We start from the raw sequence: 15,888 nt of genomic DNA, 5'->3' as shown, positions 1-15,888 counted from the left end.
GAGAAGCCACGGCTATCCACTAGCTCATCCACAAATGTAGTCATTACCACGTGCCAATAACCGTGCATGGGAGGAGTACAGAGGCCCTCCCTTAGTGAACCAGGAACTGCAATGGCACTGAAGTGCTGCCTCCAAAATTCAAAGGTAGTATGCTGCAGGAAAGGGTGTACTGAAGGAGATTCCATGAGGAAGGAAATGTCACCAGGGATATCTTGATCTAACCTAAATTGCCTTCTCACCTGGTTAGCAGGATAGTGAACAAACCTAATGCCTTTGTTGGCTAGGTAAGGCAGCCATCCGGCATTAGTGGGTGCCAGATAGGTAATCCCTGTTTCATCAAAACTAACCAAGGGGGTAGTAGTCCCAATGATGTCAACGAATGAACCCATGACAGAATCCATACACGTATAATTTGCACCCAAGTTTCTATAGACTTTCTAAGAAAAACCAACGCCCTCATTAAAAGATTCAACCATAGAATAGCCAATGGGCTTCGAGCCAGACCAGCGGAAAGCAAGCGGAAAATCAGACTCAAACCTACCGCAAAAGTCAGTAATTACCCTCGGACATGTCTGGTACTTATCTCTAGCAAAGCGTGTAGATCTGCACTTTGCCAAGTATTGAGCACAACACTCAAATAACAACTATTGCAGTATGGTACAGTGGACGGAAGAGGTAACTATATGGCATGACCCAGCTTAACTCTCATCACTACGAAGAATGTCTAATTGGACATACAGATGCCCCAGGAACATAGGGGCCAACAACAAGTTCACCCCAACAGATATTTTGATGGCTAAACGAAAGTACAAAGGCTTTATAGCATAGTAGGGGTGGGACCCAAAAACAAATTTGCAAAGCCAAAACGTAACAAAAGCCGTGCGGCGAGCAGCTACAGAAAACTTAGAAGAAGAACTAACCCAGTATGACAATTTGGCGTTTCTGGCCATCTTTTTCCTCAGTTCGGCCTCAATAGCCTCTTCCTCTAGAGAAAACTCTAGAGTGGCAGAATCGGCATCACCAAGAATAGGCAGGAGTAACTGATTGGCCAAGTCTTTGAGGGTAATGGTAAGTTCACCGTACGAGAAAAAGAAGGTGTGGGTGGTGGTACACCATTGTCGGACCAAATGTCGGAGGTTGTAGAGGTCCCGGAAGTTCGACAGGTAGCGAGATGAGACGATAGCTTTCAAGACACCGGCTCGTTGCAACAACCCCATGAAGCCTGTATCAGTAACTCACTATCGACCTATTCTCTCCAATCCAAGGCAGTGCCAGACCCAAATTCGAAATGAATGGGTATGGGAAGCAAGATACCTTGTCGAATGGCTAGATTAGGGATTGAAGATGCTAATAGAGCCCAAGAGACGTCGGGGTTTCGCCAGACAAGGGCAAGCCATATGCTACCTAGCGGCGGCGGCGTATGGTCACCAGGAACTTTCGGGAAGTGAAGATGGACTTCATACCACAGATCGATCAAAGGGGCGTATTCACTATTGGGGTCGCGTTGTATCTCTTCCCCAGCAGACTGTTCCGACTCAGGATGTTCTGTCTCCTCACCTACATCAGGAACGGCGGGAGAGTCGAAAGTGATTGCCTTCCCTTTACGGCAAGAAAAGCCTTGACTTTTCACCGGCGACATGGTGAGAAAACCTGGTCGGAGAAGATGGGTACAAGTGTTTGAAAGGGAAAAGATAGTGAAGAGTAAGAGACGGAGAATATGTGTTCTTGGAAAAGAAGGAGTTTGTGTTTAAAGTGCGGAAGGATTCCTCCTTAAATACCCAGATCATTAATAACAGCATGAAGGAAGGCGACGGGTCAGCCATAAGAATGGGATAAAATTAATGAAACGACGACTATGCTTAGAAAAAAGCTGCCAAACTAGGAAATTCGAAGAGACAACCTTGTTCACAGTAGGAAGGAAAAAAAAAAAAAAAAAAAAAAAAAAATATATATATATATATATATATATATATATATATATAGGGGTCCACAGCTTAAAAAAAGACCCGCGAAAAAAGAAGAAGAAAAAGATGAGAAGAGAGAAGGGCAAAAACGTCTTTTCATTCACATATGAACCGCAAGAACGTTTCATATGTTCAGGGGGCTAAATGCTGAGGGCCATTTGTGAGAATCTAGGTGGAAAGAAAGAAAGCCCAATAACAAGGACGACAAAGAATTGACAAAGCAGACAACAAAACCATTAGGCCCAAGCGGCAGGAATAATGGATCACAGGCCCAAGAAATAAATAAATGAGTCTTGAAGAGACAAGTGGGCTCAAAGAAGCCCGGAAAGAGAGAAATAGCATCCCATGGGCAGTGTATGAGGTAGAAAAGCGAGAAAGGGCCACCGTAGGCCCAAAGTAATGCAAACTAAGAAAGTAAGGGGTTTATGGCAGACCCATAAACCCCAAGGACGAGAATAAGGTTATTGGGCCAGGGAAGCCCAATGAAGTTAGTAAAAAGCCCATGAGAATGTAGAATTAGCAAAAAGGCTGAGGAAGTCCAAAGAAAGCAAACGAGCTAAGGATGCCCAAAGGAAAGCCAAAAGGGCTAGAGGAGCCCACAAATAAAAGCAAACCAGTGGCCATGCCAAGCCACTGAGAGGAGGAATAAACGGCTGGCCTAAAAGAGGCCCAGTAGGATTAAGTTATTACAGCAGGAATAACAGAACGAAATTGCAAGAAATAAAGGAAACCAAGGAATGGGCCAAAGAAATGTAAGACCCATCATCAAATAAAGCCCAGCTCCTGAAAGGAATGGGAAAACAAAGAGCAGCCCATATAAGAGGTTAAAAAACACAGACGGCGAGCCTCTAGACCATGGCAGATGAATAGGCAGCAGACAAGTTTTGGACGCATATAAAATGAAGGCACGCGTAAGGCCCAGGCACCACCAGCTTGTACCCAGCCAATACAGAGTATGGTGAGGTCGGGGGTCAGAGGATCAGAGGGCATAGTTAAGTGGTGGGGAGAGGGAAAAATCTATTTTTATGGTTTCGGCTCAAGCTCTTTCGGGGAGGTGTCCTGCTGGGATGGCTTACTACCCAAAAGAGGCAAGTTGAGTTGGAACCATTAGGTGAATGCCATGAGGGATAGGTAGAGAGAAATAACCCAGACCATAGCAGGAAAAGGTGCCACTGCAGACTAGCAAATAAAATACTCTTCCTTGTTTGGGGATGGGAGGACGACACACAGACGGAACAGTGATAGTCGACCAGTACACCTAAACTAGACAAAGGGAGTTAAGGGTTAAAACAGTAAAATCGGGTCACGACAGACACTATAAAAGGAGGGTCTTATTGTGAACAGGGGAAGAATAATGGAACTTTGACTAAGAAATAGAAAACTTAAAAGAAATAGCAAAGAAAATGAAGTGAGAAGAAAGAAAGAAATAGTGAGAATTAGAAAGGTAGGCATGCACCGGTAGATTAGTCCCTTCTCTCCCTTATGAAATCTGGCCCTCTATAAGAAAAACTCAAAAGTACCTACGTAGAAAACTACTCAGACCCGTTTCACTCAGGGTGGTTAACCTCTACGGTAGGACTTTCTCCTGAGAGATTTACTGCTTTGAGGAGGAACGTTCTCCCCTTTGTAGTTCTGCTCCCGCGGATTGAATTTCCGGTCAATTTCCTCTAATATTCCGACTAACCCATGTTTATAAACATTTGAAGTCCTCTGTTATGCATTTTTCTCTTCCGTAAAAAAAGAAAACAAATAGTATTGTTATTATAATTGATTTTAAGGGCTATCTGGTCAATTCCTCATTAAAGGTGCTAGATATTTTCTGTTTATTTTATTATTATTATGTCTGTCTGCCACGATTTGTCTGAGATAGTTTCACTTGCCGTGAACACGTCCTTGGCAGATTTGGCCTAATTTGCGCACAAGCCAGACCAACTTAAGTTGAAGCTAGGCCGGTCCCGACTCTCTTATCGAGAAAACTTGGGCTTGGTGCAGCAGGAGGCAGCCTAACACCACTAGCACAACCCACACCCTTACATTTTCTATTTTCAAAAACTTGTTTTTGGGAATATAAAGAAAAAAAAACAATTTTCTTGTATTTTTGAAATCAAAAACATGTATGATTAGTTGAAATTAAAAAAAAAAAGTTTTTTTGAAAAGAAAAATATAAAATACTAAAATATGTTATTACTAGGATTTGAACTCTAATACTAACTCATTAAGAATTTGAACTCTAATGTTAACTCATTAAATGAGATAGATTCATTAAATTAAATGCATGTTTTCATTGACTTTTGAAAATTACAGTTTTTTTTTTGTAGGTTTTCACTTTTCTTCACAAATTGAATTTTGAGAACATTTTTTTTTTTGTCCATTTTGGGTTGCTAAACAAGTTTTTTATTTTCAAAAATAGAAAATTGTTTTTTAAAACAAAAAAAAAAAAAAGGAAAAAAACAGACATACTCTAAGTATTTTTTTTTAAAAAAATTCTCTTGGGTCAATGGAAGGGAAAAAAGAGTTCAAAACAGTTCAAGTCAATAACTTACAATAATGAGATAGTAATTTATTAAAATCAAGTCAATAATGGAACGGGAAAAAAATTTCAAGTCAATAAAGTAGGGGAAAGGTTCAAAACATACCAATGTTTTCAATGTTATAATTTAATGTTATAAGGAAAATGCTAACGTTTTCAATTTGAAAAGCTGCCTTACAGTTCCAAACTACCATCCAGTTCTTGTCAAACACCAATGCAGAGCTTTTCATTCATCTTCTTTCTCTCTCTAGTCATAGAACTCTCCTCTGAAGCTGATATCATAGCCTCAATGCAATTCATCATCAAGGGGGAGACCTTAGTTTACCCCGGTCAAAGGTTTGAGTTGAGTTTCTTCTCTCCTGGTAATTCCAGGAACCTATATCTGGGAGTATGGTATAAAAAACTTCCTGGTACTATTGTATGGGTTGCCAACAGAGAAAACCCACTTACAGATTCATATGGAGCTTTGACTCTGGCTGAAAATGGAAATCTCATCATTACAGACCAAAATAATCACACTGTTTGGACCTCCAATTCTTCAGGGGCGGAAATGCCCATTGCACAGCTTTTAGAGACTGGAAACTTTGTGGTTAGAGAGAAGGCTAATACTAATACTGAAAACTATATATGGCAAAGTTTCGATTTCCCATCAGACACACTGTTATCTGGCATGAAGATGGGTTGGAATTCTAAGACTGGTCTTAACCGAGTCTTGACGTCTTGGAAAAATGCTACTGATCCTTCTAGGGGGGAATTTACTTACACATTTGACGATCTTGGCTTGCCTCAACTTGTTTTTCGCAAGGGATCAGAGAAGAAGTTTCGCACTGGTCCGTGGAATGGACAACGATTTAGTGGTGCTGTTACGAACATAAACCCAGTTTTTAAGCCCAGTATTGTGTATAACACGGATGAATTGTATTACATGTATGAGGCTACTGATAATTCTGTTGTTACAAGAGTTAACTTTGACTGAGTCGGGTTCAGTCCAACGTCTTTTGTTGAATGAAGGGAGTGGCGAATGGGGTGTAATGTATTCTATGGCGAATGATCTCTGTGATGTTTATGCACGGTGTGGTGCTAATGGAATTTGTAAAATAAGCAAAAGACCAATTTGTGAGTGTTTGAAGGGATTTGTTCCAAAACATCAGAAAGAGTGGGAAGTGCTTAATTGGACTGGTGGTTGCGTGAGAAGAATACCACTGACTTGCGAGAAGGCAGAAGGGTTTCTGAAAGTTGAAGGAGTGAAATTGCCAGACTTGGTCCAGTTAGGTTGAACGAAAGCATGAGCCTTAAAGAATGTGAGGCAGAGTGCTTAAAGAACTGCTCTTGTATGGCTTATGCTAACTCAGATATTAGAAATGGAGGCACTGGATGTTTGATGTGGTTTGATGATCTAATTGACATAAGGGAATTCATCGATGAAAAAGGGGAACAAGATGTTTATCTTAGAGAGGCAGCTTCAGAACTAGGTATGTGAAAACTCTTCATCCTATTACTTCCTTAGTTCTATTCAAATGTATAGTTCATTACACATGGACCTGAAAGAACAAAAATAAAAAATTGTCCAATGAAAAAGAAAGAAGGGTTGAGTTTCATTATTTAATATTGGCATTGCATCTGTTCTAGAGAAATTGGGAGATTCCAGTCCAAAGAAGATGAGACTATTAATCATATCAATAACTTGTGGGATGCTTGTTCTTGGACTGGCATGCTGCTTCACAGTTTGGAAGAATAGAACAAAGAAAAGAGGTGAGCATACAAACTCATGCACCTTTTTAAAATTGTCCAGCAAAAACAAAATCATATTGATGACAAAGTGGCTTGTAATTCCTTTGCATAATTAACACCTTTTATCACAGTTGCTTTGCTGTCTTGTTCAATTTCTCTTCTGATTATGCTTGATCAAATCTTAATCCCATGCATTCTGTAATTTCATTTGGTGTTTACTACACATAGTTTGAAAATTAAACTCATCCTTTTACATTAATACAGCATCCTGAAATTTTCTCATTTTATGGGAAAATTAACCAATGAAGTCATGGAGATGCCATTGTTTGATTTTGCTACCATTTTGAGGTCAACCAATAACTTCTCCAGCACATATAAGATAGGTGAGGGCGGTTTTGGCCCTGTTTACAAGGTAATATAATCTTGGCCCTTCAGTTATTCATTGGGTGAAATCTAAATTATACTCTTTCTCTTTGACCTTATTATTTTCATACCAGAACTTGAAGGGTGAGCTATTACTGGGACAAGAAATAGCAGTGAAGAGCCTCTCAAATAGTTCCAGCCAAGGTCTTGAAGAGTTTAAGAATGAAGTTATTATGATATCCAAACATCAACATTGGAATCTGGTCAGGATTCTGGGCTGTTGCATTGAAAGAGAAGAAAGGATGCTAATCTATGAGTATATGCCCAACAAAAGTTCGGACTATTTTTTTTTTTTGGCCTGACTCTAAATCTGATTTTTCTTTTGTAACACACTAAATATAAAACAGAGGCCTCTGTTTTATTTCTACAACAAGCAAGCCTAATTTATTTTTTTTATGTAAAATGCATGGCAGATCAAAATGGAAGAGCATCACTGGATTGGCAGAAGCGCTTTCAAATTGTTATGGGAATTGCAAGGGGACTTCTTTATCTCCACCAAGACTCCAAATTAAGAATTGTTCACAGGGATCTTAAAACCAGCAACATTTTACTTGATGGTGAATTAAACCCCAAAATTTCCGACTTTGGTATAGCAAGAATTTTTGGAGGAGATCAAGTGGAAGCAAAAACAAAGCGAGTAATTGGAACATAGTAAGTTATATTAATAATTTCCTAGGATGTGTTTCATCATTTCCAAGTACTAAAATTTGATATTTTACAGTGGATACATGTCCCCAGAGTATGCAATTGATGGGAAATTTTCTGTCAAATCAGATGTCTTTAGTCTTGGTGTACTACTGTTAGAGATACTTAGTGGCCAAAAGAACAGGGGATTTTCCCATCCGGATCATCACCATAATCTTTTGGGGCATGTAGGTAGAAATTATTGAATAACATATTGTTCTTTCTCTTGCTTAGATTATGCATCTCTTACATGTGTCGTATTAAGCCCATACAAATTGTAATTCATTTAGGCTTGGCTGCTGTGGAATGAAAACAAAGCTTTGGAGTTACTGGATCCATGTTTGAAGGAATCATATGTTAAACCTCAGTTTCTAAGATGCATTCAAGTGGGTCTATTATGCGTTCAGAAACTTCCACAAGATAGGCCAGCAATGTCATCTGTGGTTTTCATGCTGGGCAATGAGGGGGTACCAATTCCTCAACCTAAGCAGCCTGGTTTCTTCATAGAAAGAAAATCCAATGATGCAGGTGTGTCAAAAATTGTAGTTGGAAGCCATACTGAAAGTGCAGTCACTATAACAACAATGGAAGCAAGATAACGGAAGCATCTACTTTTGCAATTGGGAAAACTTGATGCATCACGATATGAGATAAAAAAATCCAGGAGTCTTAAAGTTTGTGTCATCTTGAGAAGTATTAGTCTATTTTTCTTGAGACGTAGGAATTTATCTAGCGTGAGGATGACCATTGTCAGAGTGATTTTTCTTGAGAAGTAGAAATTTATCTCATTGACTAACATCTTAGGCGATATTTGGACACAAATTTGGCTAAGAGAAAAGGCATGTAAATTACCATACTTGAGCAAAGGTTTCAGTGGTTATGGCTGAAGCAATGGTGCTCCGGTGTTCATGTATTCTTATCTTTCTAGTGGATTAATTTCTAAATATAACAATTTCTTATTTTATTGGTAGATAATTTCTTCTTTTATGCATGTTTTAGAAGTTGAGCCTCAATGCAATGGCAAGTGGCTTCCACCAAAATCAAAAAGTCAAGGGTTCGAGTAAGGGAATCTATCTCTCTAAAAGAAAAAAGGAAAAAAAGGGTAAGGTTCCCTTACTCGAGCAGTAGTGTAAATTCTGTTGCTGAACCTACATTTGAAGAAGCATGTTTTGGGGACAAAATAAAAGTACAACTCCTTGAATGTATCATAAATTTTCCAATTAAATTCAATTATATAATTTCTTTGGCCAATGATGCACATAGTTGACTTTAATTGTCCTTCGGAGAAGATACTTTTTGTGTTGTATTTGTCAATACAATCATGTGGTTAAATTTAATTGGGAGAACTAAGTTAGAACTCCTAAAGAATCATACATAAATTTTGCCCGCCCTTAATTATGTCGTAACACACCTATATATAACTTTTTGTAGTATAAGCTAGTGAACTTAAATTAGCACTTCTATTCACAAGAGCGTTGCTTGAATCCAGGAGGGAAACCCCTTCTTTTCTTTTGGGGATGCTCCAGAAAGCTTCATTCAATATCAGGAATTTTACAAACCCCAGCCCCAACTGCATACACTTCTACAACAGAGTAACATAAGCTTGGACGAACAGACACCACAGCCAATTATCAGCTATCACAACACAACCAATTGGGTACAAACCAACTGACAAATCCAAAGAAATTCACTTCAAGAACTGAGAAACTGAATTCACATCACAACAAAGGACATTTTAAGAAAAGAATTCTTGAAAGCCCCTTTAGATTGGACTTGAGCTCTAACTACTCATTTTTTACAGTCTGAGTAATGGAAACCTCAGTCTTTATATTCCCAACATGAATCCAAAAGTTCTTCTGAATACAAACATGGTACATAACTACTTACAAACTTAATTTACAAAGCACTGCTATGAAGTTGCTCCCCTTTAAGTTATGCAATCCCTAGTTGACTACATCCCAACAAGACTTAAGATTATTAATGGGGCAGCAGATCATCACTTAGATGATCTCTGCTTTCCAATTAGATTATGCAACAAAAACACACTAGGAGCCCCTATTGTAGTCCCGTTGCAACAATCTGTCCCAGGTAGACAAACTATTCTTGAACAAAAGCCAACCAATAACTGCATGCTTGCAAACAACTAAAGGAAACTAGACTATTTCCCAACATGGAGTTTTTTGCTTCTTCAATCTAACCGCATTCCAGTCTTCAGTAGAATCAAATTTTCTTGATTAGAATGGCAACCACAGAAGCTGAAGAACTTTATCACCAACTTCAACCAAGCATAACCAAGAGAATCTAGTGATAGTGTGGGTGTGTTTTAGCAAGTGATGTTCATAACAGAATGCAATGGAGTCAATAAGGAAAGTGGTATTATGTACTCAACCAGGGACGAACAAGGATGCGTGAGTAAAATTGGTACAAAAGCACATTTTTTGGAGGAGAGAAATTTGAGTAAAGCTTCAAAGCTATCACTGAATCAAAAATGGGATTAACAAATATTTAATATTGATAGAAGCTGAAAATGGGATTGAGATAAAATAGATAATGTTTAAGCAGCTGTGGTTTTTTCTCAACAGGGTTTCTTAAGGTATGGAGTTAATTTTGCATTTCAGAGAACTCAAATGGCCTATTCATAAACCCACAAAAATTCCTTACCTTTATTTTAGTTATTAAACATTAGGAGAACAAGGGTTCCAATCCCCCATTCTTCATTGTTGTAACTATCAAATAATAAGAATAAAAAATTTTATAGCTCTCTTATCTATCACACCACCTGGACTCACAACTCTATATCCTTGAAAAAGAGGAGCACACAACTACATGTTTGACCATATTAAATCTAAGAGCAATGCTATAGACATAAAAAAATTTACAACATTTGAGTTAAAAAACTTTTGTTGGTTTTTGTTAGACCCACCACTGACATCACTTTTTTATTTACCACCAACAATCTAACACATCAGAGTAAATTTTTTGGTGTTTATAGACTTTCTCTAAATCTAACAAAGTTAACACATGAACCGAAAATATGGGTCAAAGAGAAATTCCACATTGTCTAGCTGGCTACTCTCAACTCAAGTCTCAACAACCTAAAAAAACAAAATAGATCTCTATATAACAAATTTCAGACCGTTGAGGAGGTAGATTGTGATGTGTATTATATGTGAAAGTGATGTTACACTAACATAAAAAACAGGAAAAAAGTTGCTGAAGAGGAATCAGAGCCGCTGCCTCACATCTCTAGATGTCTGTCTCCTACACCTCCTAGAGGGCAAGTTTGGTCTTGACTTACCTGCTCGGCTGCTCCCATTTGTATTTGTTGGGGTTTTTCATGGAAAAAACTAAAAAATAAAAAAAAAAATTGACAAAATGAGCTGTGCCATGGGGATAAAAATCTGTGCCTCTGCGTATAGGATATGCATATATTACTCTTTCTATGAAAAAGAGACGAACCATTTGAAAATCAATGGAGGCCTTTACCTATCTTTTTGTATACTTAATCTTGTCCACCTTCTTAAGAACCTCCATTACACCAGACACTATTATTCCAACCCAATCAATCAGAGACGGTGATACTTCAGCTTCAGCTCGTCGAAGATTTCAAATGGGATTCTTCAGCCCGGATAATTCAAAAAGCCGATACATTGGGATATGGTACACCATATCTTCTGGGACAGTTGTTTGGGTAGCCAACAGAGACACTCCACTGAACGATCACTCAGGAGTTTTGAAGGTCACTGATGGAGTTGTTATCCTTCTCAATAGCACAAATAGTACTGTTTGGTCATCTAATACATCAAGAACTGCAGAAAATCCAGTTTTACAGCTCTTAGATAATGGAAATCTTGTGGTGAAAGACAGCAATGTTGATGACACAACTTTTTGTGGCAGAGTTTTGATTATCCTTGTGACACATACTACCGGAAATGAAACTCGGAAGGAACTTCGTAACTGGCTTAGACAGGTTCTTAACATCTTGGAAGAGCACGGATGACCCAACTCAAGGTGAATTTTCATTAAGGTTAGATCTTCCAGGGCTTCCACAAGTGGTTGTCGAGAAAGGAGACACAATAGAGGCTAGAATAGGGTCATGGAATGGCGTTGGTCTTACGGGATATATTGGTTTAACACGTAATCCACTATATGTATATGAATTCATGTTTGATGAGAATGAGGTCTATTACAAGTACAAACTCAAAAATAGTTCATTTTTCACAAGACTTGTGGTAAACCCGTCTGGAATTGCACAACGGTTTACATGGCTGGATCGGACAAACCGTTGGGAGCTATCCCCAACAATCCCAGCAGATCAGTGTGCAAATTATGCCTTCTGTGGGGCATTTGCTGGCTGCAATATTGATAACACTCCCGTATTTGCATGCTTGGAAGGATTCTTACCCAAGTCTCCAAAAGCTTGGGATTCAGTGGATTGGTCTGATGGGTGTGTTCGAAAGACTCCATTGAATTGCAGTGATGGTCCTGATGGAGATGGCTTCCAAAAGTACACGGCGTTGAAATTGCCTGATACATCTTCTTCCTGGTTTGATAAGACTATGAGCCTCAAGGAATGTTAAGAATTGTGTTTGAAAAACTGCTCTTGCACAGCATATGGAAATTTAGATATCAGGAAGGGAGGTTGTGGCTGCTTACTTTGGTTTGGTAACCTACTTGATATTAGAGTATTTGCAGATGGTGGAGAAGACCTTTACGTAAGATTGGCTGCTTCAGAACTAGGCACCATTTTAGCTTTACACTTCTTTATCTCATTTTGGTTTCACTTTTCAATTGGCCAAATATAGGCTAGCTGGAGTATTTGTTTTCGTTTTGGACTTTTTTCTCCATGTTTTCTGGGGTGAAGGGGAGGAAGTTGGGGATTTGTAAATATAAACAAAATTGGTAGACACTACAGAATATCTTTAAAAGTTTTCTTGTTAAACTGCAACATATCTATAAGCTAGACGATTTGAAATAAATGTTTTCAAAGTTTGCCTGTTAAACTGCAACACATCTATAAGCTAGACAATTTGAAATGTATGTTTTCAAGGGAGATGTTTAAGGTGCAGATCCTTCCTTCCCAACTATAGAATTATTAAAAAAATAAAAATGTGAAAGTGAAGCATGCGGGACATATTGTTGTCAACATAGTAACGTCAATGAAACAAGGAAGTGGTGGCTGTGGTGCTGTTAAGCTCTACTACTTTATCCACCTCATCATATGTACCCATTTCCCCATCTTTACAATTCTGAATAGTAAAGATGTGGCAGCAAAGGACTTACCGTTGTAGACTAATGCCGAGATAGATTCCCTTTAATTTTTTCAGTTGCATAATTTGAGGTAGAATACTCGAAGTCACCCGCTGTTTTGATCTTTCAGATCGTGTTGAGAAAAAGAGTCGCTCCAGCAAGAAGAAACAAGTAGGAATCATGATTGGCTCTGCATTATTTGTCCTGGGAATGATAATACTTGGATTGGTCTCATACATATGGAAGAGGAAACTCAGAAAACAAGGTTCATATTATAAGACATGGAATCTAATAATTACTGATGCATGATAGAAGACTTGTAGGCTTGTAGCTAAGAATTTTTTGATAAAATAACTGGTAAATTTTTGTTCAAGTCCAACCATCTGCTATTATTTCAGCAATGACAAAAAGAAATCGTGGGAAGGAATGTGACAATGTGGGCGGGAAGGAAGACATTGAGTTACCAATATTTGATCTAACAGCTATTGCCAATGCGACTGATAACTTTTCAAGAAAAAACAATTTGGGAGAAGGTGGCTTTGGATCTGTCTTCAAGGTAAGAACCTAAAAAATTTAGCTATAATTGTTTTCCAAAATATGCTGACTTTTCATCTTTTTCAGGGTACATTGCGGGAGGGGAAAGAGATAGCAGTAAAGAGGTTATCAAAGAATTCCGGACAAGGATTGAATGAGTTCAAAAATGAAGTTATTTTAATTGCAAAACTTCAGCACCGCAATCTTGTGAAGCTTCTTGGTTTTTGCATTGAAGAAAGTGAAAAAATGTTAATCTATGAATACACGTCCAACAAAAGCTTGGATTCCTTTATTTTTGGTTTGAGCATTTAAACCTGACTAAATCATTGACATTCATAATATTAGTCTTATCATCTTTCAATAATAAAATTGTTTGTTGAGAATCAACTGGATTTTTACTGACATAAATGTGAAATTGGCAGATCAAACAAAGAGTAAATTGTTGGATTGGCATAAGCGCATCAACATAATTGTTGGGGTTGCTAGAGGGCTTCTTTATCTTCATCAAGATTCTAGATTGAGAATTATCCATAGAGATCTCAAAACTAGCAATATCCTACTTGATAACAACATGAATCCAAAAATTTCAGACTTTGGACTAGCAAAATCATTTGGGGGAGATCAAGGTGATGCCAAGACCAATAGGATTATTGGAACATAGTATGTACACTTTACTCCTTTTGTTTGTTATGTAAAGCTGTTTTTGGATTTCTTTTTCCTTGCAATAATATTTCGTAATAGTTATATGTCTCCTGAGTACGCAGTACATGGACAATACTCAATAAAATCTGATGTCTTTAGCTTTGGAGTGTTAATATTAGAGATATTGAGTGGGAAAAAAAAACAGGGGATTTTGCCATCCAGAGCACTATCATAATCTTCTTGGACATGTAAGCTTGAGAAACAACATCCTACTAATTTATGTTTTCAAACTAAACTTTTGATTAATAGTAACGCTCTTTTAAATGTGCTGGGCTAGTTGGATTGTAGATGGACACACGAAACTATATTTTATGATTTGTTTCAGGAATGGAGACTGTGGATTGAAGATAGGTCGATTGAATTGATTGATGATTCAGTAGGTGACTTCACTCTATCTGAAACGTTACGATGCATTCATGTGGGTCTGTTATGTGTGCAACAACGACCAGAAGATAGGCCAAACATGTTATCTGTGGTTCTAATGTTAAGCAGTGAGAGTTTATTGCCTAAACCGAGGCAGCCAGGCTTCTATACAGATTCACCTGAAGCGGATTCTTCATGTAGCACAACTTTTTCAGCAAATGAAATGTCCTTTACATCGTTTGAGGCAAGGTAAAATATCATCACTAGAAAAAGGGAAGAGGTTTCTTATGAAATTTATGTAAGAATGTGTTAAAAAATCTTTAGCTAAACAAACTGGTTTCTAGCCATTCTTGGGATAAGTGTATTTTGGAGAATTATTGTCTTCTTCTTAATTGAGAAATGCAAATGCTAGCCTTCTTACCTTTTCTATTCGTGGAAGTTCACTTTAATCTCTAATTAATCCTAAATTTTGATCTCAAAAATATATTTCCAATCTTGGAAACTGACGCTATAATCCCAGCTATACCAAGAATTAACAATGAATAATTGTAAACAAAATAACATCAAGGTAAAACTCTGTTTATTTATTTATAGGCTGATCATGGCCAATTGGTTCTGTTAGAAATACTGAATGATTGTATTGTATTTCTTGAATAAAAGAATATACATCACTGCCTTTATATAGGAGGCATATGTGTGCAGTACAAGTAGAGTGTAGTACAAGTACAAGTGTGCTATACAAGTAACCTAATTGGGCCTAAAGCCCATAACACAATACACGTTAACAGCCCCCCTCAAACTCAAGGTGGATGTGAGACCAACTTGAGGTTGTCAACCAAATCACGAGTGCGTCCCTTAGGAAGTGACTTGGTGAAGATATCTGCAAGTTGATCTTTGGAGGAGACGGAGAAAAGCTTAAGAGCACCATGGACAAGATGATAACGGATAAAATGACAATCAATCTCGATGTGTTTAGTCCATTCATGAAAGACATCATTATGAGCAATATGAATGGCACTCTGGTTGTCACAATAAAGGGGAGTAGCAGAGGAGGTGGACACACCTAAATCCTTAAGGAGCCATCGTAGCCAAAGGAGCTCAGATGTGGTATCAGCAAGAGCACGATATTCTGCTTCAGTACTGGAGCGGGCCACAAAGGTTTGTTTCTTGCTTCGCCAAGAAATCAAAGAAGAACCAAGGAGAAAACAGTAACCTGTAGTAGACCTGCGATCAGTAGGATCTCCTGCCCAATCAGCATCAGAGAATGCACGGAGTACAAGAGGAGACTAAGCTGAGTAGAAAAGGCCATGAAAGAGGGTGCCCTTCAAGTATCGAAGAATGCGCAGAACAGCAGCATAGTGAGTTGATCGTGGAGCAGACAGATACTGGCTCACCTAATGAACAGCATAGGAGATGTCTGGACGAGTAACTGTGAGATAAACTAGGCTGCCAACCAATCGTCTGTAAAGAGAGGGATTAGACAATGGTTTCCCCCCTGAGGGAGTCAGATGCGCATTAAGCTCAACTGGAGTGTCAACAGTCTTGCTATCAGTGAGTCCAGCTCGAGACAAGAGCTCAGAAGCATACTTAGCTTGAGTAAGATAAAGTCCATCAGTAGAATGAGTGATTTCAAGACCCAAGAAGTAGTTGAGATGTCCAAGATCTTTCATCTCAAATTGCTGACTAAGAAAATCCTTGAGTTCTTGA

The 15,888-nt window shown here is 38.4% G+C and overlaps 1 protein-coding gene and 2 pseudogenes across 1 annotated transcript; all 3 read left to right on the top strand.

The window, feature by feature from the left end:
* Positions 1-4,708: 4,708 nt before the first annotated feature.
* Positions 4,709-8,066, top strand: LOC126695962 (G-type lectin S-receptor-like serine/threonine-protein kinase At4g27290; annotated as a pseudogene).
* Positions 8,067-10,714: 2,648 nt separating this feature from the next.
* LOC126694825 (G-type lectin S-receptor-like serine/threonine-protein kinase At4g27290) lies at positions 10,715-12,351 on the top strand (annotated as a pseudogene).
* Positions 12,352-12,982: 631 nt separating this feature from the next.
* On the top strand, positions 12,983-14,434 carry LOC126695961 (G-type lectin S-receptor-like serine/threonine-protein kinase SD1-1). Its single transcript, XM_050392753.1, has 5 exons — positions 12,983-13,138; positions 13,204-13,336; positions 13,539-13,776; positions 13,858-13,879; positions 14,144-14,434. Exons 1-5 carry the CDS (start codon positions 12,983-12,985, stop codon positions 14,432-14,434), a joined length of 840 nt encoding a protein of 279 aa, XP_050248710.1.
* Positions 14,435-15,888: the final 1,454 nt, after the last annotated feature.

This window comes from Quercus robur, chromosome 8 (assembly GCF_932294415.1).
Source record: "Quercus robur chromosome 8, dhQueRobu3.1, whole genome shotgun sequence".
Taxonomy (NCBI): domain Eukaryota; kingdom Viridiplantae; phylum Streptophyta; class Magnoliopsida; order Fagales; family Fagaceae; genus Quercus; species Quercus robur.
Note: the sequence above shows the minus strand (reverse complement) of the source record. Positions and strands in the feature narration are given on the sequence as shown.

Coding starts and splice junctions, on each gene's coding strand:
- LOC126695961 (XM_050392753.1), top strand. CDS start 12,983: ATGACAAAAAGAAATCGTGGGAAGGAATGTGACAATGTGGGCGGGAAG. Junction 13,337..13,538: donor CAATCTTGTGAAGCTTCTTG/GTTTTTGCATTG, acceptor TGAAATTGGCAG/ATCAAACAAAGAGTAAATTG. Junction 13,777..13,857: donor AATAGGATTATTGGAACATA/GTATGTACACTT, acceptor ATTTCGTAATAG/TTATATGTCTCCTGAGTACG.